General features: G+C 44.7%; 1 protein-coding gene across 1 annotated transcript; it reads right to left on the bottom strand.

Moving 5' to 3' along the window:
* Positions 1-159: 159 nt before the first annotated feature.
* Prdm4 (PR/SET domain 4) lies at positions 160-25,752 on the bottom strand. Its single transcript, XM_032910263.1, has 12 exons — positions 25,498-25,752; positions 25,219-25,423; positions 21,382-21,515; positions 18,874-19,059; positions 15,919-16,713; positions 14,058-14,207; positions 12,851-12,969; positions 11,364-11,449; positions 10,176-10,303; positions 9,305-9,619; positions 7,668-7,836; positions 160-1,675 (listed from the first exon to the last, which is right to left on the bottom strand). The coding sequence occupies exons 3-12, from the start codon at positions 21,512-21,514 to the stop codon at positions 1,360-1,362; spliced, it is 2,397 nt and encodes a 798-aa protein (XP_032766154.1). The 5' UTR covers position 21,515; positions 25,219-25,423; positions 25,498-25,752; the 3' UTR covers positions 160-1,359.
* Between the last annotated feature and the right edge of the window lie 853 nt (positions 25,753-26,605).

The raw sequence follows: 26,605 nt of genomic DNA, 5'->3' as shown, positions 1-26,605 counted from the left end.
CCCACCCTAAGGGCGGGAGGAGAGGCTAGAAAGCCCAGCAGCATTCTGAGAACCATTACACAGAAACAATTAGGATATGACCTCAGAGCCACAACTAAAACACTTCCTTCTTTTTAACACTCAAGTCCTTCCTCCACAAGAGTATGAGAAACACCATACTTTCATTAAAAAGGATTTTAATTCTTCCTAGAGGAATACAGATTTGAATGAAATAAATTCATTCTATAAATACATTAGCAGCAAATCCTCCCCAGCAGAGTCAGCCAAGGTTGTGCCCTTGAGCAGGAAGGCAGGTTCCATCAATCCCGTCAAGTTCAGGGTGTCTGCTTCTGGACAAAAGCTGGGTGTGCCTGCTCACAGGGGTGACTAATAAGCCTTCTCTGTCCTCCAGATCCTTGGGATCCTCTACACTTGGCTGGTGAGGATTCAGCAAGGAAGACAACTGGGAAGGCCTAACTGAAACCCACCAATGCATTTGGAACTACTTGTTGCTTCCAGCTAGCAACATTTTAATGGTTTTCATAAAGTAAACCTACATTTAAAAAAAAAGCATCCCCTCATCCTGTAGGCGGAAGAACCAATCTCGTCAGGTGAGCCCGTGTGTGCGCTAGCTGACTGGAGACTACCCAGCAGGCATTATTTGAACACTGTTAATATTCTAGGTCCTCAAGGAAAGACTGAAGGCTTTCCTGAAGACAGAGACACGGCTAGACCACAAAGATGTACATGTACACATATCCAGGTGGCTAACCTTAGCTTCCATGGAAGGTGGGTTTCTGGACCTTTCCCTCTATCAGTCACTGTCCTCTGACTGGGACTGCTTCTTTACCTGCCCTCTCAACCCCTGCTAAGACTGAGAAGCAGGATCTAAACTCCCAAATGGCCAGAAGGTAGGCAGGTATTACTCTGACAGGCTGTGGTACAATTCTCTCTGAAATGCATACCTTACAATAGTGAGTGCGTAATATGTAGTGAGCAGTGGGATGGCAAGTCACGTTGGCTGAGGGGAAATGGAACAATGTGAGATAAATCACATTTGTTTGGACAAAAGGGCACTTCCACTCACGCATAAGTGCATCTCCCAAACTACCATGTAAATAAAGAACAGGCATCAAAAGCTGGCCCTTTCACTGCCACCCCCTCCTTAGACAGACAGACGCATGCCCGTCTCCCGGCCCGCCGTCTCCCGGCCCGCCGTAAGGAATCCATTTGGGCAGACCTCTGTAAGTGCTTTAGCTACCCCACTCAGTCCACTCTTAACAGCGGGTTAGGGATCAGAAAGCATTTCCTATAAAACCGCTACAGTGGGCTGGTTGTTTCCCCAGTGTATGTGCCATCCAAAGCAGTTGCTTTTTCCTCTTATTTATGTGCGGAGAGAGACTCATCTGCTGAGTAAACGGCACTGCTCATCCTGCAGCCCTCTGTCGTCATGGAGCCTGGGAGACCGTCTTCCCCCGAGTCCCCGTCCTCGTCCTCGTCGTCCTGGGCGGAGGAGCTGGAGGCGGGCTCCTTGCAGGCCTTCAGGTGGCGGGTGAGGTGGTACTTGGTTAGGTAAGCCTTCGTGCATTTCTCACAGACATAGTCTCGTCTTCCCTCGTGAGAGTTGAGATGCTTCTTCAAGTGGTTTGTTCTGAGGAACAGTTTGTCACACTTCGGACACTTGATCTGGCGTTCTCTAAGAGAAACGTAAGAGTGACATCTGCTTGGGGCGTAAACAACAACGGAGCCACATAAATCACTGTTAGAACCAGCCTGCTCTTCCCTTGTAGAGTACTATGCAAACGGGACCGTCCAGGGTAGGTGTCTTACACTGAACGTGAAGCCTGTCACGTTCACTCAAGCTGACCCAGGACTGCAGTTTGTTCCCTTTCATTAATATGCAGTATTTACAAAACAGTCTGCAACTGGTTTCTCCTGTTCTTCACAGTCTGGTGGCTTTCAGTTTTACATTTCCATAAGCAGGAATCTCTACATCTGTGTGTATATACACATACATACATACATATATATATGTATGTATGTATGTGTATATACTGATGGGTAGGCAGGCAGACAGACAGAAGGGATATACACAGGAGAAATATAAACTTGGAAGCAAAGGATGCGCCCACCTTTCAAGGTCAAGGAAGCTGACAGTTCTGTTTTAAGCACACTAAGCAAGCATAGAACTAAAACTCTCCCTCCTAAACAAATCATAAAATACTGGGTTCACCTGTGGGGGACCAAACTTGAAACTAACCGATAGGACAAGCTGCAGAAAGTATAAAGACATATGCCGATAAAAAGAGAGCTATATGGAAACATGACAGTGACCACAGATTACATAAAGTTCCTCCTTTATAGAATGGTTAGGGCCTGGGGATTTAGCTCAGTGGTAGAGCACTTGCCTTGCACCTGGAAGATCCTGGTTTCAATTCATAGCACAAACCTTCAGCCCCCACCTCCCAAAAAAGAAGTGTTAAACCTATGTTTAAACCTCTGCAGAGGGTAAGGGTCAGAATGAAAGGACAGAAGCTAACAGAAGCTCACCCAGAACAAAACTTCCCCCTTCCCCCCCAAATTACCTTGAGTATGGGTTATTCAGAAAGAAATAACATCAACATCTGCCAGAGACACTTTGAAAGTTAGTATGTCCCACAGTGCTGCATTCAGTCACGTGGGGCCCTTTTTAAAACCAGCAAGACTTGCAGGGGCTCAGGGTCAAGGGTGTGGACCACTCTTGCAGAGAGAAGCTGATGTCAGTGCCCAGTACCCACCTTGAAGGCTACCACTGCCGGTCAGCTTGAGGAAACCTGAGGCAGTGAAACCTCTTCTGACTCGACATCCTTGTGTGCACAAACACACATAGTTTAAAACAAGTCTTAAGAAAGGGTAAGGAGGGGAGATTTAGCCGTGGAGGTACACTCCTATAACCCCACTTCAGCACAGTAGGGGAAGGAAGGGAAAAGGCTGGGGCTCTGGTCCCAGGCAATTACACTAGAATCACTAAGTCGGGAGGGATCCAGTTGTTAACACGCCCCTTCCTGTGTCTGTAACAGGCAGTATTAGGACCGAGTCTCTCTCCCATCCCCCACAGCCCCAAATTCCTATTCAGAAGCCCTAACATCCATGGTGAGGTGGGACTTCTGGAATTGGGTTTAGCTAGAGCAGAGAATGTGGAGCCTATAAATGTGTCTTAAGAGGGGGTTGGGGATTTAGCTCAGTGGTAGAGCGCTTGTCTAGCAGGCGCAAGGCCCTGGGTTCGGTCCCCAGCTCCGAAAAAAAGAAAAAAGAAAAAAAAATGTGTCTTAAGAGAAGAAACTGAAGCTCTTTTCTCACTTACGCCCCTCTCACCACCGACCTCCACACTAGGGGCTGGGGGCCTAGCAAACAGTGCTACTTCCTCACAGCTCGGGAGGCCCAGGCAGGGAACTTGCAGCTCATTCTGCCAAGTGCCCAACTCGAAGTGTAATCATGACTACGTCTTCCTGCCGGGCTGCTGCTGGTGAAAGCCCTGTCTGAGCATCTGCACTGAGGAGAGCACTTACATGACCCCAGAGACCTTCTCACCTCTCACACTGTACAACTTCTGTTTGATTATCAGGGTCTAATTAACCAAAACCTCACAGTATTAATGAAACTAATGAAGACTTTATTGTAAAAGACCCTTTATATGGCCGGCAAGAAGTTTAGCAAGGAAGACATCTGCCTGAAGCCTGACAAGCTGAGTTAGACAAATTCCCGAGACTCACATGGAAGAAGGCAGATCCAGAAGCTGTCTTCTGCCTCCACATGAACACCACAGCATGTGTGCATCACACACACACACACACACACACACACACACACACACACACAAACACACACACACACACACACACAAATAAGTACGTCTTTAGAAGATTATATAGTGGTTCCCACCAGTGACCCCAGCTAATCAGGAGGTTGAGATCAATCTAGGCTAAACAAAACTCTCTAACAGAAAGAGGAGCAAAAAAAGTCCTTTGATAGCTACACTAGATCCTGACGCCTCAGAGATTCTTTAGGACATAAGGTTTACAGTGAACTCCCGTCTCCCAGCACTCGCTCACAGCTGAGGACAACACTGTCTACTGCACCTGCCTACGACCGCTATGACTAATGGCAGGAGAGACCATGTCTTACGCCCAGATCCAGTAAAACATTCCTAGGCAATCTCCTGCCTGGTGTCCACCCCCATAACCCCCGCAACCCATGCCCCTTGAATTAACTAACCTCTGACCATCCTAAACAAAAGAGGTAGGTATGTTACCAAACATGATACCCCTTTCCTTAAAGTCCATAAATGTCTGCACAACTACATATATACAACTACTACTGGTAAACTAAACTTTTAAAAAATGCTAAATTGATCATCCTGAGTGAAGTAACCCAATCACAGAAAAACACACATGGTATGCACTCACTGATAAATGGATATTAGCCCAAAAGTTTGAATCATCCAAGATATAATCCACAGACCACATGAAGCTCAAGAAGGATGACCAAAGTGCGGATGCTTCACTCCTTCTTAAAAGGGGGAACTAAAATATTCATAGGAGCGGATATGGAGGCAAAGTTTGGAGCAGAGACTGAAGGAACGGCCATTCAGAGCCTGCCCCACATGTGACCCATATATATACAGCCACCAAAACTAGATAAGGTTGATGAACCTAAGAAGTGCATGCAGACAGTAAATGGATACAGATCTCTCCTGAGACACACAGCCAGAACATGTCAAGTACAGAGGTGAAATCTAGCAGCAAACCATTGAACTGAGAACAGGTACCCCATTGAAGGGATTAGAGAAAGGATTAAAAGAGTGGAAGGAGTTTACAACCCCATAAGAACAAAAATACCTACCAACCAGAGCTCCCAGGGACAAAACCACTACCCAAAGACATGGACTGACCCTGGGCTCCAACTGCATATGTAGCAGAGGATGGCCTTATTGGGCACCAATGGAAGGAGAAGCCCCTGATCCTGGCAAGGTTGGACCCCCAGTATAGGGGAATATCGGGGGTGGGGGTGGCTGAGGAGGGGAACACCCTTATAGAAGGGGACGGGGATGGGATAGGGGGTTTATGGACACGAAACTGGGAAAGGGAATAGTAACATTTGAAATGTAAATTAAAAACTCCAATTTAAAAAATGCTAAATTGTTTCTCTATTAACCACACACACACATCCTTAGCATAGAACTGCCCCAGAAGGCAGTAGGTAGGGGAGCCAAATCTGTTCACAGCTCACCATTATTCTGAGAATGAAATCTAATTTCCTCGGCAGACTTTCAATAGGGAATGCTCAGTAGAGAGCCTGTGCTAGGTCCCCAGCACTGCATAAATGCCTGTGACCACAGCACTAATTATATTAGGTCCTCCCTAACTACGTAGTGAGTTTAAGGCCAACTAGGGATAAATGAGATCGTATCTCAAAAAAGAGATTGTTTATGATGTAGGGTGTGCCTCTCACCACTCTCTCCAAACTACTGTTCTTTTCTAACAGAGAGAAACATGTTCCATATTCTATGTTTCTGCCTATGGTATTTTCACACCCTTGCTGCCATTTAGAATAGCATTCTAACTCCTTATCCTTTCTAGTTTCTTAATTCCTACTGATCTTAAGACTAAGCTCAAACTACTAGGGAGTGAGTGTGGCCAGATCCCTAAGGGTGGCTTATGTGCTCCTCTTCTGTACTAGGGACCGGACCCCAGGCCTCAGGACAGATAACTGCTCTATTATTTAACTGTGTTACCAACCCTTTGGTTTTAAGACTTTGTGTCTTGTTTGTTTTGTTTTAAAGCCAGGGTTTCTTTGTGTAGTACAGCCTTGATTGTCCTAGAAATTGGCTCTGTAGACCAGGCTGGCCTTGAACCTACAGAGATCTCTGCCTCCCAAGTGATGGGATTAAAGGCTTGCTCCATCATCGTCAAGCCTTTAGCATTTATTTGTTGTGTGTGGAATGTTTTGCCTGCACATATGTCTGTGCAGCACTTGCCAGCCTGGTGCCTAAAGAGGCTGGAACCCCTGAAACTGGAGTCATAGTCTGTCGTGAGCTTCCATGCTTTCTGTGAGAGCAGTCATTGCTCTTAACCACTGCGCTCCCTCTCCAGCACCCCGTTTCTGTTTTGACTGTCCTCTAACTCACAGTCTGCCTGCCTCTGTCTCCAAGTGGATGAGATTACAGGCGTACACTGCTAGGTCAGGCTGAAGGGCTGCACTGGTATGGAGCTGCGGCACCCAGTGCAGCTCAGCATGGGAGCTCCCGACTTACTGATTCACTTTCCAAGTCTGGAGCTCTTTGAAGATCAGGACAATATCTTTATCTCTATCCCCAGCACAGCACTGAGCATCAAGCATCCAAGACGCCATTTTAAAAACTTAATGTTCTAAAAACACGGATAAAAATGAATGCAAAGAACATAAAAATATGAAATCTTCCATAGTACAGCCTAAGGACTGGCACAAGACATGTAGGAAAGGCTACAGAAAGCCAGCAAGTTTTCTGGAGATGGCCCTCCATCGTGCATGGCTGGGATGGGTACACTCTGAGGGGCCGGACCTTGGAGACTTCGTCCCAAGATTTCACCACACTGTGCAAATTTCCTACAGATCAATATAAAGAGGTACTTTCGTATAATAATGCTGTTTAGATGAATTAATGACTTTACAGAATTCCTGATTTGATTCAAATAATTTTAGGGAGAAAGTTTAAGGAGATAACTTGCCAAAAAGATATAATAAAGTTAGAATCAAGAATAGAACGGGCCCCTGCCTCATAGAATAATAAGTAAAGGTCACGTAATAAGGAATACAATGAGCTCTCATAAATTGCACCAAGAATAAAAGAGTCATGGGACAAATTATGAACAAGAAAAACATTCATTCTAGGTCAAGTCAAAGGAGAAGGCCACACGTATGCAGTAAGATAAAATAAGGCCACATGAAACTGTTGCTTTGAATTTGTGAAATACCACTTTGAACTTACCATCAACATCCTTTAGTAACTTCTTTTTGTGCAACATTTTACCTGTGAGGTAATTTTATAAAGAACTTTTGTCTAAGAAGCTAAAAAAGGCTGAGAAAAAAGATAAGGATGGGACTCTGTTCCATTCATCAAACATGTATATGTGTATATACATGCTTATACGTCTGTAGGTGTGTACATACATACATACATATGTACTTATATACATATAAGCATGCATGTGCACTTGTAAAATCAGTGAAATTGATGGTCAGGCCCAGCTGAGAGTGAGTGAGTGTGCGTGTGTGTCTATGCACAACTTTCTCTTTATTCTTTTTCCTTGTCAGGAAGAGTTAACGAGCTCCAACTGGACAATGAGAGGCCCCTGAATTAAAGAGCCCAAGTAATTAAGTTTCTTTTTCTAATCCCCTGCTGCTACCAGGAGTCAACTGCCAGAAACCATCAGCTCTGGCCCCTATAACAATAATAGAAAGTTAATAGCCAGAGGATATCAGCCTGTGGTCTGTCTACCGTGCCCTACCCCAGTACCTGGGTGTTAGGGCGAGACTGACAGAGGACTGCTGGTTTATCTGGACACTAGCCTGTAAAGGGAGAAGCAGACAGCACTCAGCACCTCAGGTTCAGAGACACACACACAGTGGCTCAGCTCGGGGAAGTGGCATGCTCAGTGCAGGACACTTACTGTGTGTGGATGAGCACATGCTGCTTGAGGTCCTGTCTCCGCATGAATAGCTTGTCACAGTAATCACACTTGAGATTCTTCTCACCCGTGTGGATGACCATGTGAGACTCCAAGTGAGCCTTCTGCGTGAAAGACTTGTCACACAAAGTACACCTGTAATTCTTCTGACCTGCAAATCATTCCAGGACATCACACTGAGAATGAAATAACAACAGATTCTCTGACAAGGAAGCAAGTTTGGAGAAAGAACCCGAGAAAGAATCAAGCAGAACTGGCTCCTGCCTGGCACTCCACTCTCCTATGCTACCTATCTAAAAACAATTTAAGTCAGTCCATGTATAACCTAAAGCGAGCAAAGCCAGTTAGCCTGCCCTCCTAGGACCTCTCAGCTGAAAGTGCGTGCTTACAGCTAGCACATATACAACTCTGAGGAAAAGGCATTTTATGATATCAGTCCCCACCAAATTTAAAAGAACTTGGGATTAGCAATTTTAAAGTGTAAAGTACTTGTCTGGCATACCTAAAGCCCTGAATTCGATTCCAGCACCACATTAGCCAGGAACAGCAGTGCACGCTTCTGAGCCCAACACTTGGGAAGTTGACATAGGAGGGTCAGAAGTTCAAAGTCATCCTCGGCAAGCATGAGGTGATGACTCACTTCAAAAGAGAGATAACTCGCCAACTATACCATCTATCTACAGGTCCATAGGCCTTTCCATTGAATAATTTGTATTTTTCTTTCTCTCTTTCTTTAGACAAAAAACAAAAAAACAAACAAAACAAAAACAACGTGGTATGATCTCACAAAGCAGAAATGAAATCAAATCCTTCCAATTATATTTTAAGAGAATTCTAGGAAAAGGGCTAACAAATTGGGAAAATACAAAACAAAAACAAAACAAACAAACAGGAAGGAAGGAAGGAAGGAAGGAAGGAAGGAAGGAAGGAAGGAAGGAAGGAAACTACAGTGGGTGTTTAGCTTCTGCAGGACGCCCGGTCTTAAACTACCCTGTCTGAAAACAACAGGCTGGAAATGGAACTTCCTTCTAGTGATCTGTAGAGGAAATGATTCAATCAGGAAAGCTAAGACCTCACTGGTTATGACGGAGCATGTATGGAGTGAGGAGGTGAGGGGAAGAGCTGAGAGGCTGCAGAGATGGCCAACGGTTAATCTGCTTATCTGGCTACTCCTACAGAGGACCTGAGTTGAGTTCCAGCACCCTGTGGCAGCTCACGACCACCTGTAACTCAATTCCAGGGATGGATGCCCTCTCCTGTCCTCCAAAGAACTGATGCACGTGGTACACACATAGGCAAAAGAGTCATACACATACAATACAAACAAATCATTTTTTAAAGATGGTTGACATGGAATTTAGAAACTGGAAGCTCAAATATAAAAACTGCACAGTAGGGCTCCTTAAAAATGAAACACCTTGGTAACTGGAAGTAACACCCTCAGGAGCCTTAGGTTTCTACCACACAGATTTACAGTCCAATCGCACCCCATGGCTATCTGCATACCTTCTATAACATATTACAACTCTACTTTCAATAATTTCATTCTGCCAAGTCCTTACGGCTCCAAACTCTTACAACTATAAAAACTGCAAGCCAGCGGCTCAACACATACTTACCTGTATGTATTTTGAGGTGTGTCCGTAGGTTGCTTGGATCACTAAAAGCCTTGCTACAAAAATCACACTTGTGGGGCTTCATGCCCATATGACCCATGAAGTGAACGTGGAGTTTAGAAGGAGAAATAAAGGCCTGGGGGCACATGGAGCACTTCCACTTCCTTTCCTTGCTGTGGCTTGGCCCATGGCTGCTGCTGTGGCCCTGGCTAGGGAGATGATTGTGAATATGGCTGGTCAGGTGAGCCTTGAACTCTGAATAGGAACTGCACTCCTTGCCACAGTTACAGAGGTGCACATCGGGGTGTTCAGGAACACCTTTAAGAAATTAAATCAATATCTCCTGTTAGTTTAATTTTGAAATTATTCTTGACATTAATAACTGATGATTACAAGTTCTCCTTCTACCAAACTGTCTAACTCACTGTCAAACTAATATACCTGTTCAGTGCCATATTCCTACCATTTAAAATCGTGCCCCAGGGCACACAAGAAGCACTTGGTAAACAGAATTGATAAGGTCTTCTTTCCTGGAGAAACTATTTACATTCTGTAGTGCACACAAGCTCTCAGGTAGACCTATAACTGTAACACGCAACACGGTAGAGCCACGCGAAGGGTCTTTGCTGACTTTCAAGAAGCTCAAGAACAGTTTCAGGAATTTACAAACCCCCGATTCAAAGTCCAACAATGAAAGCTTGATTGTTTGAAACAGCAGCATCAGCCCAGAGAAGAAGAACCGATTCTGTCACCTCACACACAGAGCTGGCAGCTTGCCAGCATGAAGCTGCCACTGTAAAATCATTATCAAATCCTCTTCCTGGTCCCTGGTGGGACTGCCCTAGACTCACGATGACAAGTCTCATGGACTCACCTATCTGTTGAGCATAATCCCGGCTATAATAGAAAAGCAGCTCGTTTTCAGGAGGGATGTCTTGTGAGGTACAGAAATAGATTTTTCCATCATGGGGATAAGCCACCAAATTCTGTTCTTCACGGTTCCTACACAATCACATTCAACAGAGCAAGTGTAAGAGGAAGGGTCTCATTATGTTGCTTGGGCTGGTTGCTAACATCTGGCCTCAATTAATTTTCCTGCTTCAGCCTTCTAAATACATAGCTAGGGCTCCAAGTATGTATCACACTTGCCTAGGGATACTTTTTCTTCACTGCTGTGGTTCAAACTAAAGCCCAGCAATCCTATCCATAAGCTCTGTCTGCTGCCCACCTCTCAAGTACAGTCATTCTGACATACACTCATCATACCATACCCTCTGTAAGCAGAGTCCAATGACAGCTTAGACAGAACTATTTTCCCTACTGTTTCTGTTACTCTGTACCCTCCCTATTAGGGATTGTGAAGAAACCTAATCTTGCTTTAGTATGTAGGTAGGTATCCCTTTAGTCTGAAACATCCGACTGTTAGTAGATGCGAAATGAACAGGTAGCAAAGCATGGGCACTCAGCACATGAGATGCAAAGACAGGGCTGATTACAGGAGTTCCAGGCCAGGCTGAAGTACATAATGAGATCCTATCTCAAAACAAATTAAAACGCAGTGTACCTGCTTATTTTGAAACTGTGTTCAGACTGACCTCAGACTTGCTATGTAGCCCAGACCAGACCAGAACTTGCAGAGATCCCTGACTCAGGCTCCCAAGTCTTAGTTACTGCTTGTTTTAGGCCTGAGTCACATTGTCCATAAAGTCTTAAAAATTTTTCATGACAAATATATCTATGAAAATAGAAAGCTAACAAAAATGAACTTAAATAGTAGCCTGAAAAAGACATGAAGAGGCACTGACTTGTAAACTCATGGATGACTGTATCATTTCTCATTGACCCAGAAGCCAAATAAAATGTGTATTTAAAGAAAGACACATTCCGCTTTGCAGTCACCACCAGCCAGCTGCTACTAGATTGAAGATGCTGAGAAGGCCTGGCTTAAGGACATCGAGGTACCAGTGGCAACACGTGTCCATCAGCTCTTCCACAGTTTATGCCAAGTTTTCTATTGAACAGCTATCTGAATGGTAGGATACCATTAGGAAAGAGGCCTTACCTGGCTTTGCGCACAAACATCATCCAATTACACTCATTCTCATCGGTTGTAATGATGCAGAATTCTAGGACGCCATTGTGGTATATCTGCCAGCAAAGGCAACACATGTGAAGTGACCTGGCCACCTTCCCTTCACTCATCTAGTAAGTGCTAGCTAGTGCCCTTCCACTACTGTCACCACCCTTCTCGTTTCTAGAAGTACACGCGAGAGCTTTAGAGGTCTGCAGGTGCCGCTCCGTGTACAGAGGGACTGCACTATTGGGTACCTTTGGCTAAAAGGTAAACTACCGTCTGCCTATCTATCCACTTTCATCGCAACTCCCAGATAGGTGCAGTGGGAATGACTGCCCTAAGTCAGAGAGCCACCTCTACCCATCTTCCAGTCATAACTAAAATTTAAGTCCCCTATGATGCACCACTTCACCATTTCAATTCTGCACCCATCATTCTTTAAGAGTCTATATAAATATGTTATTGGTACAACTATTGATGTCAAAATCTTATATTCCCATTAGGAAACTATAGAAATAATTGTACCTAATTCTAAAACTGTTTCCTAAGCCAAATAATGAAGGAATGTTTAGTTAACTAAAAATAACTTTTATTTTGTAAACAAAGTTCATATCCTCAACAGCCTTAAGAAATCAAAATGCCAGGGGCCAGAGAGATGGCTCAGTGGTTAAGAGCACTGACTGCTCTTCCAGAGGTCCTGAGTTCAATTCCCAGCAACCATATGGCGGCTCACGACCATGTGTAATAAGATCTAATACCCTCTTCTGGTGTGTATAGACATAAATCTTTTAATAAAAAAAAAAGAATCAAAATGCATAAAATGACTCAGATTGGGGCTGAGACAGCCCAGTGCTCAAGAGCACAGCTCTGGGCAGATGCTCTCGGTTCACTTCCCAGATCCCACAGGGAAGCTCACACTGTCTACAGCTCCAGCTCCAGGGGCTCTGACACCCTCTTGTGGCCTCCACAGGCACTGCACACAAGTGCTGCACATTCATTTAGGCAAAATACCCAAACACATAAGATAAAGATTTTTAAAGAGATCAGAATCATTGCACTATGGGTTGGGGATTTAGCTCAGTTAGAGCACTTGCCTAGCAAGCGCAAGGCCCTGGGTTCTGCCCCAGCTCCGGGGGGAAAAAAAAAAAAGAATCATTGCACTAATCCATAAAATGGAAAGTGCAACAGTTTATCCCTATTTGTTCAGCAGCTGGTATCTACTGTAAAACTTACACCAGAAATAAGAGAAAATGTAATATAAAATAAGGGACAGGCGAATGCATTCCCAGTCCTGGCTAGTTTTGACTTGCCATGCTGTAAACAATGAAAACTGCCCCAAGAATGTCTAGCAGGTGTTGGCATGGCGCAATCCCAACCTCTAGGACGCTGAGGAGGAGGCCTCAGTTTGAAGTCAGCTTGGGCTACAAAAACCAGCAGTAGCAGCCAAGAGTCAGCAGAGTTTCTGCAGCACTGACCTTCCAGACATGGTTAACGGCCTTGTCTGTCCACTCTGCCACTTCCATGGAGTGACTCTGCTGACCAATTAGAGGCCCGAAGCAAGTCCGCACGGGAATGGTCTCTGCAGTCCACACACCTATCAACGGAAGGACACCAACTACACAAAATGATTTAAACCTCTAATAAGGGTATTGAGACAGGCACTTAACCCAGACAAAGAATCTTACATTCACTTGATGTGTCAACAACCCTGAGACAGCTAAGACGTGTAGGTCCTAGCCTAAAGTAACAGACAAAAGTAGCCAACAGGATGGCTCAGGGCCACTTGTCATGAGAGTTGATGACCTGAGTTCTGCCCACAGAACTCCACTTCTGAAAAGGCGTTCTTTGAACTTCACATGGCAGGTCTGTGTATCATGGCATGCCTGTATCTGTACACGCACACACACACACACACACACACACACACACACACACACACACACACACACACGCTAAATTGAAATGCAGAAACAAAATCAAATTCCTGCTGTATACACACAAAACCTACTTCCTTCCAAACACATTATTTTAGAATAAGAAACCAGAAAACATTTTATCAAAAAATAGTAGCCTATATAAAATAAATCAAGATTCTAAAATCTCTTACACTTAATATATGCATGACTATTATCTAAGCTGTTTAGTGCTTTCAAGATTCATGCCCAAGCTGTAGCTGAAAATAATAAGTCTAATTTTGCATTTTCAGAGGACTGCCACAGTAACTGAGAAGCTGTTAAATCCAGATATGGGTTAGCCCTGATAACTGGGATTTCCTCAAGAGAAAAATGCTATACAAGTACATTTTTTAAGAGTTTGCCTATCTTCTGTACCACGGGATTTCCAGAGGTAAATTTCCACATTTTACTAGAAAACACGTTTTAAGAAGCATGGTGGCTTGGTATTTGAGAATGGATGCCTGAGAACAGAGGCTGTCAAAGTCACAGGCCAGGATTTGTGCTTCTATTCAATTCTGATTCTCAGGAGAGGCATCCCATGTAAGCTTTCATAGGCTTTACTGTTCTCACCATCAGAGAAGTCAACCATTCCCTAACACAATTTTACTAAAATTTGAAGCGACTTGATTTTTTGACCAACTAGTCAATAATTCCACACGTATACTTTCACAGCTCCACCCCATAAAGGAGATCGGATGGGATTTGTCGTTTCTTCCAATAGTCTTACCAACATCTGTCCCCACAATGGACTGGCGGAGAACAAGCTGCTTCGGGAGGGATAGTCTTGCTCTGCTCTCTATTGGTGTGTCAGGAACAAAAGTCACTGGTCCATGATCAGGGCAATCTGAGGGGTAGGCGCGGTCACAAAGCGTGCACCCTGTAGGCAGCACATGTCATAAGCTAAGTTACCACTTGCTATCAAATGCTAATTACTAAATGCAATCGGTAAGGATCTAGTTAATTACACTTCTTATTAATTGGAGACTTAAAAGACTACTACAGAGGGCTCCTCACAGAAGCTCTCCTGTACCCTTTCCAGACAGTTGCATCCGATCCACGACATGATTATTACCTTCAGATAACCTCTTCCAGGGCTCTTTAGCTATCTCTACTGAGCACTTCTCACTGAACCAGTGTCTAAAATGGACTCATCACCCCTCCCTCCCAAAAGGACAACCCCCTCTCCCTCCTTTCAGCACACTCATGAGCGTCTCATTCAGGAACCTGAGCTTTCTCCTCAGCACCAGCCCTTTATCCCACCCGCCTGCAGCGCTAATGACCTCATAATGTCCTCCCTCCTTCATCTTAAGTTATTTCCACTGTAAGGAACTACTCGCCTTTCACTTCATTTCAGCATTATCTTCCTACAGTAATTGCCTCTAGCCAATCTAACAACTCCATGCAGTAGAACCCCACACCAGTCCTTGCTCTAAAACCCTCACTCACCCTAAAAGCCCTGCATGTGCAGCTCCTGCTTCTCTCCGCAGGTGGCTGTTCCCTCAGACCCACTTCCCACCGCGGCCACCTGAACCACTTATGACTTTTACTCTAGGCACTTAGGGGTGCCAGCGGCTGTCTTCCCATCCACTGCCTGCACTCTTGCCTGTCTGCAGGCCTAGGCTAACATCCGCTGCCCTCTGTGGCCAATATGCCCTGACCCTTCCACACCCAGTTAGTTGTTCTTCAAGCTCCTTAAGCACCATGAGCTTGACCCCATGTCACACTTTTACTGTTATTCTGTACCACAGCTGCCAAGCTACAGGTTCCTCCTGGTACTGTTTTGGTACACTGCCTTGTCCCCTGCCCTGGCAGAGCACAGCACACAGTGAGCATTTGAAAGTTTCCTGCATGGATTATGCACACAGTGAAACCAACAAATCAAATATGTTTTTTGTTACTGCCTAATAAAAAAGAACGTTTACATGCCCAACCACAGTAATCATACACTCTAAGACAATCACTGCACGTCAACCTACATTTTCCCAGTTATAACAGTATCTAGCAACTCTTTCCTGCTCGCATATGCTGAGAAAGCGCAATGTATATCACCAAGATTATCTATGTTAAGTTTTACACCTGTAATGCTCTGTCTGGGAAAACGCCCTGACTATTAAATGGAAAAATGTAGACATGACTATATTGTCTGTCTACTCCAGGGCATCACTGTAAGAACGAAGAATTACACCTTATTATTTGACTTGAGGAAATGGCACCATATTAATAAAAGGACAGTTTGAGGGCAAAGAGAATTCCAAAATGAAATTCCTTTCTACACTCCATTAACCAGTATCTGACTATGACAAACACTGGTTAGGACAATGGTATTTTAAGACCAACATTTGGGGTCCAGAGAAATGGCTCAGCAATTAATAGCACTTGCTCCTCTTACAGAGCACCCAGGTTTGATTCCCACATTGGCTCACCATCTCCCTGTAACTCCAGTTCCAGGGAGCCCAGCACTGCCCTAGCTTCTGCAGGCATTAGGCATGCACATGACAGATGCACATGCATGCAGAGAAAACCTTCAAACACATGCAATTTTAAAATACACAAAAAGTGTTTCCAGAAGAACAGTGAAGCACACTTACAAATTGTAAACAAGGTTGCCATGTTTTCCTTGTTTGAATTGGAGTCTTCCATTTGCAGTGAAGATGGTACAAAAGACAAGCTGTCTGAGGATACATCTACATGACCTGTCCCCATGGCAACTTCCTGGGTGATGGAAGAGACAGCCACAGGCTCTAGGCTAAGGCCAACTTCCTGGAGGGAAACCGATTCTAGGGAGGCGAGGTTGTGTGAGGTAGAAAGTGCCACGCTTACAGAGTTGGTGCTCATGGCCACGGTGTGGATGGAATCACTGAGGACGCTGTCAGATATCCCATTGACCCGGTTTGCAATGTGGTCTGTCTCCATGACCACTGGAAGCTCCAGACCATTCCCATGAATGGGTATCACACCACCGTGTCCTACAGTGTCAGCTGTAAGGTTGTTGCTCACAGAATCCACAGAGAGGGGTTCATGACTTCTGGAGCCATTTGGGATCTGGGAATGCTCTCCTGTAACACCGTCCATTGTAAGTTCCTCTGCCATTCCATCTGTGGAGATTGGGCTGGTAACCCTAGAGACATTCTCCATAGTGATTGTTGTGTCCAATGCTACTTCGTGGCCATCATTAGGATGAAGACTTTGGGCACCATGAGTGTTTACAGAGCGAGAGTCTATTGAAACAATGCCTAGTTCTAATCCAACATTTCCATTGGCCTGATAGGGATCTAGTGCCGAAGGGTTGTTGGTGATAGATAATGCTGTATTTCCATCAACATTTATAGAGTTGGGGTGGATATACTGAGGAGGTGGTCTGTCAGCTAAATAAGATAAAATGCCTGAGAAAAGAAGAGACATCAGAGATATTTAGCACATTGTTAAACATAAATGTCAAGTGTTGGGAACCATTTCTTTACTAATACGGCTAAGTTAAAAGCCTACTACTTCTTTAACCAATGACTGTACAAGTAGCGCATATACCATTCTGAGCTTCTCTATAGAACTCAAATCCTAAGCACATGAAGCCGATCTGATGCCCATTAAGAACAACCTACACGAAACCGACCTCTCACAGCTATGTGACTGCAATGCTTTGGTCCTAAGATGCCAAACTCTGCTCTATAAAATATGTAAATAAACAATAAATTTAAGAACTTGTTATAAAACTATCAAAACACATTAAACTATTCAAAATAAGCATATTTTATAGCAACTTTTTTTGGGGGAGGGGGACAGGAGCAGGTTGGGATCAGACCCAGGGCCTCGATAAAAGTCTTACTGTAAAACTACATCTCAAATGCAAAGTTGTGCTTCCAAGGATGTGGGACCTGACCTGCAGAACTGTTAGTGGGAAAGAATATACTAAAACACAGTGTATTTATGAAACTCAACAATGACCATACTGTCTTGCGTTAAACATCCATTTACAGCAACCTTCCCTAAATGCCTGAGTGCATTTTGTATACACAGAGAAGACACCCATAAGAACATCAATAAAGTCTGGAAAAATCAAGCTGGCCACTGGTAGAATAAACCATCAAATATCTAATCTGTAGATTTTTATTTATTTATTTTTGGAGACAAAGGCTACTCTGAATTCCTGGTCTCCCTGCTTCAGCCTCCCACACATTGGAATTACAGGGCTATGCTATTTAAGAGACCATCACAGGTGTTGGGCTCAGTGGCACACCCCTTTAATCCCAGGACTTGGCAGGGGCAGGCAAGTCTCTGTAAGTTCAAAGCCAGCCTGGTCTACATAGTGAGTCCTTAGGGCAGCCAGAACCACATAGCCTATTTCAAAAAAAGGAGAGAAAGTGGTTATGAAAAATCACCCAGTAGTAGGAGAAATACTAAGTACAAAGGCACCCAACTGCAGAGAAATCAGTCTTAATCACGAACACCTGCAACCAGTGCGCCGAGATAAAAGTGTACCAGAAAGACAGATGTGGCTTCCCTTTCTCCCCGTTTGCCAAATTTTCTAAAAAGTGTATATATAATACATTTATAACAGAATAAAAGTCAATAAACTTTAAGAGAGGTAGCTGTTGAAGTACAGAACTAAAAACACTGAACCAAAATTCCGTGATCATAGTTCGCTTTGTAAAAAGACTGATTAACATCGTACCACAGGGAACTGAAGCTGGCTCAGGTGAAGCACTGCCACGTAAGCCAAAGGGTCTGAGTTTGGATCCCCAACACCCACATGTAAGTCCCATGTTGCGTACATGGTGGCCCCCTGTAATCCCATAGACCACTGATGTGAGCTGGTTAGCTACACCGGTTATTGAATCAGCAAGTTCTGAGTTCAGTGAGAGACCCTGCTTCAATATTTAGGTAGAAAATAACTGAGAAAGACAACTGACATTAACCTCTAGCTTCCATATGCACATGCATCAAAGGATACCTGTGTCCTCATACACACGCTTGCACACCATATACGTATACAGATGTGAGGAAAAAAATGGTAACACAAGCCAGGCATGCTGGGGCTCATCTATAATTTTGATACGGAGGAGGCAGAGCCAGAAAGAAGGACTCAAATTTTGAGGCTAGCCTTGTCTTTATAGCAGATTCCAGGGCTACACATAAGACAGACCCTGTCTCAAACCAGCAACAAACCCCCTCATGCTGTACTCCAGCACTTTGCAGGTGGAAAGCATAGACTGGGAGCAGGGTCATTCTCATATACAGGGCGTTAGTTGTCCAGTCTCAAAATAAAAAGGGCATCAGCCATAGCTCAGTGGTAAAGTGCCTTTCTACATGCCACCACTTCAAAAAACTTAGAACAGTTAGAAAAACTAAAACTGTGCTAACAAGATTCAAGTTGCTTCTTTAATACTGAACTGTATACATATTCTAAGCAAAGATACAAATGACAAACCCAGGGGTTGCTATCCAAATATGAGAGAAAAAAGATGTCAACTCTAATCTCCCAACACTGATCAAAAGTTGGTCATCCCCCTCCCTGCCCCCACCAAACAAGTAACTATAAAACTTACCAGGTAGAATGGTTCTGAAGTAACTGCTCTCTAGGTGAGGGTAAGGTGGTGGAGGTAGGGTATAGTTTCTTTCAGGTAACCCACACATTACTCCTCGATCTCCGATGCCCATGGGGAGCATCAGAGACAAGGCAGAAGGCAGAGAGCTCAGGGAGGGACCCAGGTTTGGAATTGCCACTGGAAGTCCTAAAAAAAAATTCTTAAATTAAAAGATTGGTACCTAAAACCAACTGAGAAAAACTCTTAGAACTTACAGAAACAAAAACAAAAATCTCACCCTGGTAGCACTTTATAACCCAAGATACTTCTCAGAAAGGGTCTATTAGCTCACCTCGACTACAATCTTCTAAAATGCTGGGATCACAGATGTGCATGAACAAACCTGGCCCTCACATTAGACCAGTGTGCAAGTGTGCAAATCAGGTATTTTTAAAGTGCTACGCTAGTCATCCAATTGTGTTTCTCCTAAATATCCAAACAATTAACACTGTAGTTTCAGTAACAGCTAAAAGGAAAAAAAAATAGTATTAAAAACAACAGAACGGTCCAGAGAGATGGCTCAGTGGCTACAAGAACGCGCTGCTCCACCAGAGGACCAGAATTAGCCAACTGCCAACAACCGTATCAGTGCAACTCCAGCTCCAGGACTCGCCTCTGCAAGGCACCTGCCCTCATGGGCACCCACAAGTCGATAAAATCAAAAATGAATCTTTAAAATAAAGTTATCAAAAACGAAACCCATTCCCAGTATGATCTCTTGCAGTGATGACTTTCTGTACACCTCTGTGTTCTTTTATGACTGCACATCTCACTTTTACAACACTCACATGTAACCCCAGGACCAGGGAGGCGGAGGCAGAAGTATTTTGAATTTGAGCCTAGGCAACATAGTGAAATCCTGTCTAAAAACATGACAAACAGAAATCAGGTCTGTCTGTACCGGGGATCTGTCCAGATTAAAGGTAAACGTAGATCTGTATGTGCGTATTTTCAGCCCTTTTCTCTACGCACTGTATGTCACAATAAAAACGTCTGACCTCAGACTACATCCACCCTGGATTGTACTCATCTGCAAAATGCTTAAATGACTTTTCCTGTGCCTAACCATCAATGAATACCTGCCAACTTTCTCAGTGCTAATCTGCATATTTTGACCAGAGGGAATATTGTTTAATATAAACGTTTTCTTCTTTGTAAGACTGTTTCCTAAAAGGAATAGTTAAGGGATAAACAGACGGGTTAACAAGTTTCAAAGACAGTTCCAAGTCAAAGGTTGGCCTTCAACTGATCTTCCTTCCTATATTTGAAAACAATGAGATTACGGCATATTCCACTATGCTCTTTTAGGGCTTTTTTGTTTTGTTTTGTGGGGCTGGACAGATGGCTAAGCAGCTGAGAGCATTTGCTCACATACAGGAGGACCCAAGGTCAGAACCTTAGCACCCACATGGTAGGTCGGTCACAACCATCTGCAGCTTGGGTTCCAGGGCATCTGACCCCTATTCTGGCTTCTGTGGGTACCAGGCACACATGTGGTACAGACAGTGACCCTGGGCCTGCTGCTTCAGGTATCAGTGTATAAGGAAGCACCATGTTTTCAACAAGAATCAGACAAGACACATGCACAAGTCACATAAATAAACTTTAATTTTTTAAAATTTCTTTTGTTGACACTTAAGAGATGCTAATTTCAATTAATATAACTTGGCTGCTACATCTTATTAATTCGGGACATAATTTTCTATGAGGAATCAAATACCTCTTCCATATTATTTAAAATATTACACATAAAGTCCAATACAACATTACAACGCTACATGTCCTTGCTCATTTTAATAGGAAAAGAAAAACTGGGACAGTACAGGGTCTTCAGAACCAGGAGTGGTGGCACAGGCCTGTAATCCCAGCACTTGGTAGGTGGAGCCAGGGGGCTCAAGACACAAGGCCATCATGGTTCTATTAAGACTAGGGCCAACCCAGGGTGTGTGAGACCAGTTCTCACACAAAACAACCTCACAACAACAACAACAACAACAACAACAACAACAACAACAGGAGTTTGTGTATTAAGGCATGGGCTAGAAGAGCAAGGCCCTCCTGTGTGTCTGAGGACGCGCATGCTCACAGGAAGTTCCACAGAAGCCCTCCATCCCTGCACCACTTTCCCACAAAGCCAGGCCTTGTACATTTCTACAGGTGCTCAGTTTCCAATCTAAAAGAAAACAAGCCCGATCTCAATGCGTTGGAACTTACAGGGGAAGGCCAACCGATCTTCTATTAATTAAGGGCATGATGTCAAAGGGTCAACCAGAAGAGTGTGAGGCGCCCCGACAAAAAGCCAAGTCAGTTTCAGCTCTGGATGAGAGAGACTAACCCAAAAGAGAGCATCAGAAAAAAGCTGCTCCTCCCTGTCCAGCAGGATACAGTCCTTCGCAGAGGCCACGCACTAGTTACCCTGTACTACCCTGAACACATTCAGAACTGAACACAATGCCCCCTCCCACTCACCTGGGGCAGGGATGGCACTGTGAGAGGGAGAGGCAGCCAGACCCAGGTGACTTCCTGAGACTGGCAGGGCATTGCTCACAGAGGATGAAGACAGCTGCTCCATCCCCACTGGGCTCAAGTTCATGTCATTCATCCTAGGAAAAAGCATAGACAGCCATTGAGTCCACATGTTAGAAGAGCCAAGAATCTAGGGAGAGGCAATAGGACCTGAGCAACTCTCTTTATACATATGTCAGTGAAACCAGAACAAGGAACTGTGATTCAAGGTTAGCTAATGCATAACAATGCTGTACACCACACACACACAGGAGTGGATTCAATCTGCCTTGTTCCAAACCCAACACAAGTCTTCGCTCTCCAGCAATAGCCAAGGTGGCTTACTCTGTTTCAATCTCATTGTAATCACTGTCTCCATTTGGCTTATCAGCTCAAACCAGTAGTTTCTGGGCACTCTCTTTAAAGTACTGGGATAGTTTTACTAACCCTTTCTACAGTGAGTTAAAAATAATCCTAAGACCCATTCAGATGGAAAGACGCACCATGCTCTCCCTAAGAATCAGTATTTCCTTAAAATCTGTAGCCATACCTTAGTAAGCAATAATCTTACTACCCTCACACACTGAGGTTCATCATACAGGCTTTGCTAGAACTCTACTAAAACAATTTTGAATTTTCACACTAATCCTGCAAAGTAAGGTAGAGGATTTAAGTGTCAAAGACATAACATAGGTCTCAAATCATAAAGTAGTTCAATAGAAGGAGGAGCATCGGCCACCCTGCAAAGGAGAGTTGCCTTTTCTGTACAGTCCATCCTGCACTGTCACTAACCGCACCACACGGGGAATGCTGCTATGAAACGGCATTATTGGTGGCTGTTATCAAAGGCATTTGTTTTAGCTAGGTGTGGTGGCATGGAAACAGGGAGGCTGAGTCAAGAGAACTGCCGAGATTACTGTGGGCTGCCTGGTAAACTCAAGGTCAGTCTACACTGCAGAGCAAGATCTTGCCTCAAAAGAAAATACACGGGGTTGGGGATTTAGCTCAGCAGTAGAGCGCTTGCCTAGCGAGCGCAAGGCCCTGGGTTTGGTCCCCAGCTCCAGAAAAAAAAAAAAGAAAAAAAAAGAAAAAAAAAATGCACAGGCTGGAAAGATGGCTCGTGGGGTAAGAGCCCTTGCTATTTTCCAGAGGGCGTCGTGAATTCAGTCCCCAGTAACCATGTTCAGTTCCCAGGAGTCATCGGGGGCTTTCAGAAACCTCCTGTACTCTGGAGTTCCACACCCTCCTATGGCCACAGAGGGCCATGCACACAGTGCATAGGCATAGACACAAACACAAAATTAAAAATAAAAATTTAAATATATGCAGATATAATAGGTTTTAATCAGAATTTAGAGACTGTCATATTATCATTTACAGAAGCTAGACTTCTTAAAGGAGGTTAAAGGAGACCTTCAGTGACCTCCCATCCTTTCTCTCCATTTCCTGCAGCATATTCTTCCTGTGAGCCCAGGTAGCTAAGAAACAACAGGCAAGTGGTTTACTCCTGCCTCCTCCTTTGTTGCTGTGATTGCCAACTCCTGTAATCTTCTGTGTCTGACTCCCATCTCCCTGAGGACTGCTTGACTTACAGTTTTTGATGTGAGTTCCAGGGACCGAATTGGCTGGAATTGTTGGCCTCCCTACACAGCTGCTTTTATTCACTGGGCCACTTCCCCAGCCCTGGACTGGTTGGTACGTTAGTCCTCAGTCCCATGTTAATGATAAAAAAGCCTAGATTTTAAGGTCAAAAAAACAACATAAAAATCACATAACTACTCAGAGGTACAGCTGAGTTTTGAACTCAGACCTAATTTAAGATTCCCAATCTCCTAACCTAGTAACAAACTACAAACAAAATTGGTTTTGGGACTGGAGAGATGGCTCAGCGGTTAAGAGCCCCGACTGCTCTTCCAGAGGTCCTGAGTTCAATTCCCAGCAACCACATGGTAGCTCACAACCATCTGTAAAGAGATTCGATGCTCTCTTCTGATGTATTTGAAGACAGCTACAGTGTACTTATAAATAATAAATGAATAAATCTTTAAAAAAAAGTCAAACTGATTGTATGAAACTTGACTACCTATTTAAAAAAAAATTGGTTTTGCTTTTTTTCACAGTTCTATTTACATTAGAACCTGGCTAATACTGTGGGGTATAAAGTCCTACATGGACAGACCTTTTCTAGAGTTACACTCTATCTATATGGTAATCATAAAACTAGCTTTTGGATATCAACTACATCCAAAAAATGTTAAAGACACACCCACTTGTCACCCAGAAAGACAGCTGGAACCACGGGCAAATGAGGTACACTATCTGAAGGACCATAGATCAACAAAAATATGTCACTTCTCACAGAAAGGGGATTTAGCTCAGTGGTAGAGCGCTTGCCTAGCAAGCACAAGGCCCTGGGTTCGGTCCTCAGCTCAAAAAAAAAAAAAAAAAAAAAAAGATTTAGTTTCATTTCTCACAGAAGAATGGGAACTCAGAGCCTAAAGAAACCACTGGTACTTTTAACTAGCAATTTTAACTAGCAAAGTTTCTAGGCTACAGCTAGTTTAAAACAGACTTCTCTAAATTTTTTTCACCTGCAACAATACCTAAAACACAACCATCACCAGAACCACAAGGCCTACAACACACAGATTACAGTAATTTATTACAGCAGAGTAAAGTGTATGGCTTCACCTCCCATTCTGAAAGCTCCTGAAAGTCTATATAATATCAGAAGAAGAAGAAGGGGGCGGAGAAGAAGAAGGAGGAAGAAGAGGAAGGAGTAAGGAGGAAGAAGGAAGAAGAGGAGGAGGAGGAAGAAGAAGGAGGAGGGGAAGAGGAGGAGGAAGAAGAAGGAGGAGGAGGGGAGGAGGAGGAGGAGGAGGAAGAGGGTGAAATAATCCTGGATTTTCTCAAACCAGCTCAAACCAGACTTTAGTGACGGAGGCTCAGCAGATTTCTGCTTTGATAAGAGTCCCCACAATGTGATGTCCTCAACAGCCACAAACCAAAGGTAACAAGCACTCAAAGACAGAAGACACCAGGAAGGAATGTACATTGTGATTCCCAAAGAGCCTTTCCATTCAACAAGGCAATTCCATTCTACCTATCTCAAATGAAGCCCTAAGGCCTAAAGTAAGGATACCGAGTTCTGACTTGCCACTGTGTCGTCCACAAATCATTCGTAACTGTTTTTATGTTTCTAACCGACCTACAAAATCATTTGTTGGCTGCAGACCTCACACTTTTTTCTGGAAATGACATTTAAGAAACTAACAGAAATATGGTCACTTTGAAAAATGCATCGACCAGCTCCAATAATTTCAATCAATATGTTTTTCCCCCCATTCTATTGACAGCCTTTTTAGAAGCTTTTGGAGAAAATACCAGCTAAATAAACACTACTCGGTCTTTGGTTTGTTGCTGTGCTGTGCTAGCACAGAACCTTCTAGCACAGAATTCACGAGACTCGCACAATTTAATAACTTCATCTCCGCACTCCACCATCCCTGGCTACTGTAACCCGCAAACCCAAAGGTGAAGGTCGAAGATAACAGACCAAATTAAAATAGCAAAAGCTAAAATAACTCAACGACAGATAAAGAGGTGCCAAGCAGCTAACAATGTGTGGCTATTCGGAACAATCACACCAGGAATCAACTAGTACTCTGGATATTTCTATTGGGTTCAGGTGCTCAAACCCATTTTCAGGTCACACGCGTGCCCCGAAGGCACCCAAACAAAGACGCCCTCTCCGAGGGTGTCCGCCCCGCTCCCACGGCCCTCCCCACCTGCCCTCCTCACCTGCGCGTCCAGGGCAGGGGCCGGCGTCTGATAGGAGCGCACTGGGGCCGGTGTCACGTGCTACCACATCCCGCCGGTGGCCGCGCCTCCCCGCATCGCCCGACGTCTACGAGGGCCGGCGGCTGCGCTCGGCGCCGAATGCCGGGCATGCTGGGCGGCGCCCGGGGCTGTTTTCCCAGAAGCGCTGGCAGCAAGACTGGCCGACCTAGAAGAGAAAAGCGATCAGCCGTGGCCTTTCCCTGCCCCGGCCGCCCTAGCCCGCCCGGCCGCGTCGCCCACCTGAGGCCCGCGCTGGGGAGCACTGGCCCAGTCGCCTGGCTCTTCATCGGGCCAGAAGTCGGCCCAGACGCACTTGCCTCCCGGGACCCCGCGCCCAGTTTACAGCTCCCCAAACATTTCCCGCCTGGCCCCGCCCGGTCAGGCCCGCCGCCTTCTCAGGGCCGCACCCTCGGGGGCGCGTTTCCGGCTTCTCAGCCACTCGGGGCCCGCTTCCGGCTTCCCAGCCATTCTGCGTACGTGCAACCTGCCCACTGCTTGCGCTCCGACCCTCCCTTCCGTAGGTACGCACCGCCCCCTCTCTGTGCGTGTGTACGGCAGAGCCGCGGGGGGAGTGGGCGGGCTTAGAGACGCTCCACCCAGAGCTCTGCAGCTCAGGTGGGTGCCGATCCAATCGAGCGCCGAGTAATCGACCCGCTGTTGCTAGGAGACTAAAACTGATACACGTGCTAGGGGTGCGTTCTGAACTCCAAGGTTCTCCAGACTCTGCTTTTCGGTCCTAATGGCATGTCGTCAAGTAGGGAAGCATGAATCCACATAACACGACTACGTTTTTAAATATAGGATTGGACCAGACGGTGCTGTGGCCCAGGAGTAATTGGGTTTCGATTCTGAAGCTCTGGTACCCTATGTGAAGTTTCCCTGCTTACACTTCATAAATGATGATGTTGGGATTTGTGCAGGTTTTCTTCTTCTCTCTTTGCCTTTCCATCCCTACTGCACGGACATGCGCAGTGCTTAGAATGGTCACTAAAAACCACACCACCTTCTCCACAGCCTACTTTTTACATTATGTTTATTCGTGTGGGTGGGTGGGTGGGTGAGTGGATATGTACAAGAAAGCAAACGTTCATGTGGAGGTTAGAGAACAACTTACAGACTCGGTTCTCTCTTCCCCACATGTGAGTCCCAGGGATCAAAAGGGGCCTTACCCTCTGGGCCCCCTTGTCAGTTTGTATATGGCAATATCTTATACCAGGCAATTCACTAATCATACCTAAGTACCAACACAGGAATATATGTGTGTATGTGTGTGTATGTATGTATGTATGTATGTATGTATGTATGTACAAAGACATATGCACTAAGTTCCGTGAAATTTTGTTAATAA

The sequence above is a fragment of the Rattus rattus genome, chromosome 1 (genome assembly GCF_011064425.1).
Source record: "Rattus rattus isolate New Zealand chromosome 1, Rrattus_CSIRO_v1, whole genome shotgun sequence".
Lineage (NCBI taxonomy): Eukaryota > Metazoa > Chordata > Mammalia > Rodentia > Muridae > Rattus > Rattus rattus.
This window is presented reverse-complemented; position numbering and strand designations above follow the sequence as displayed.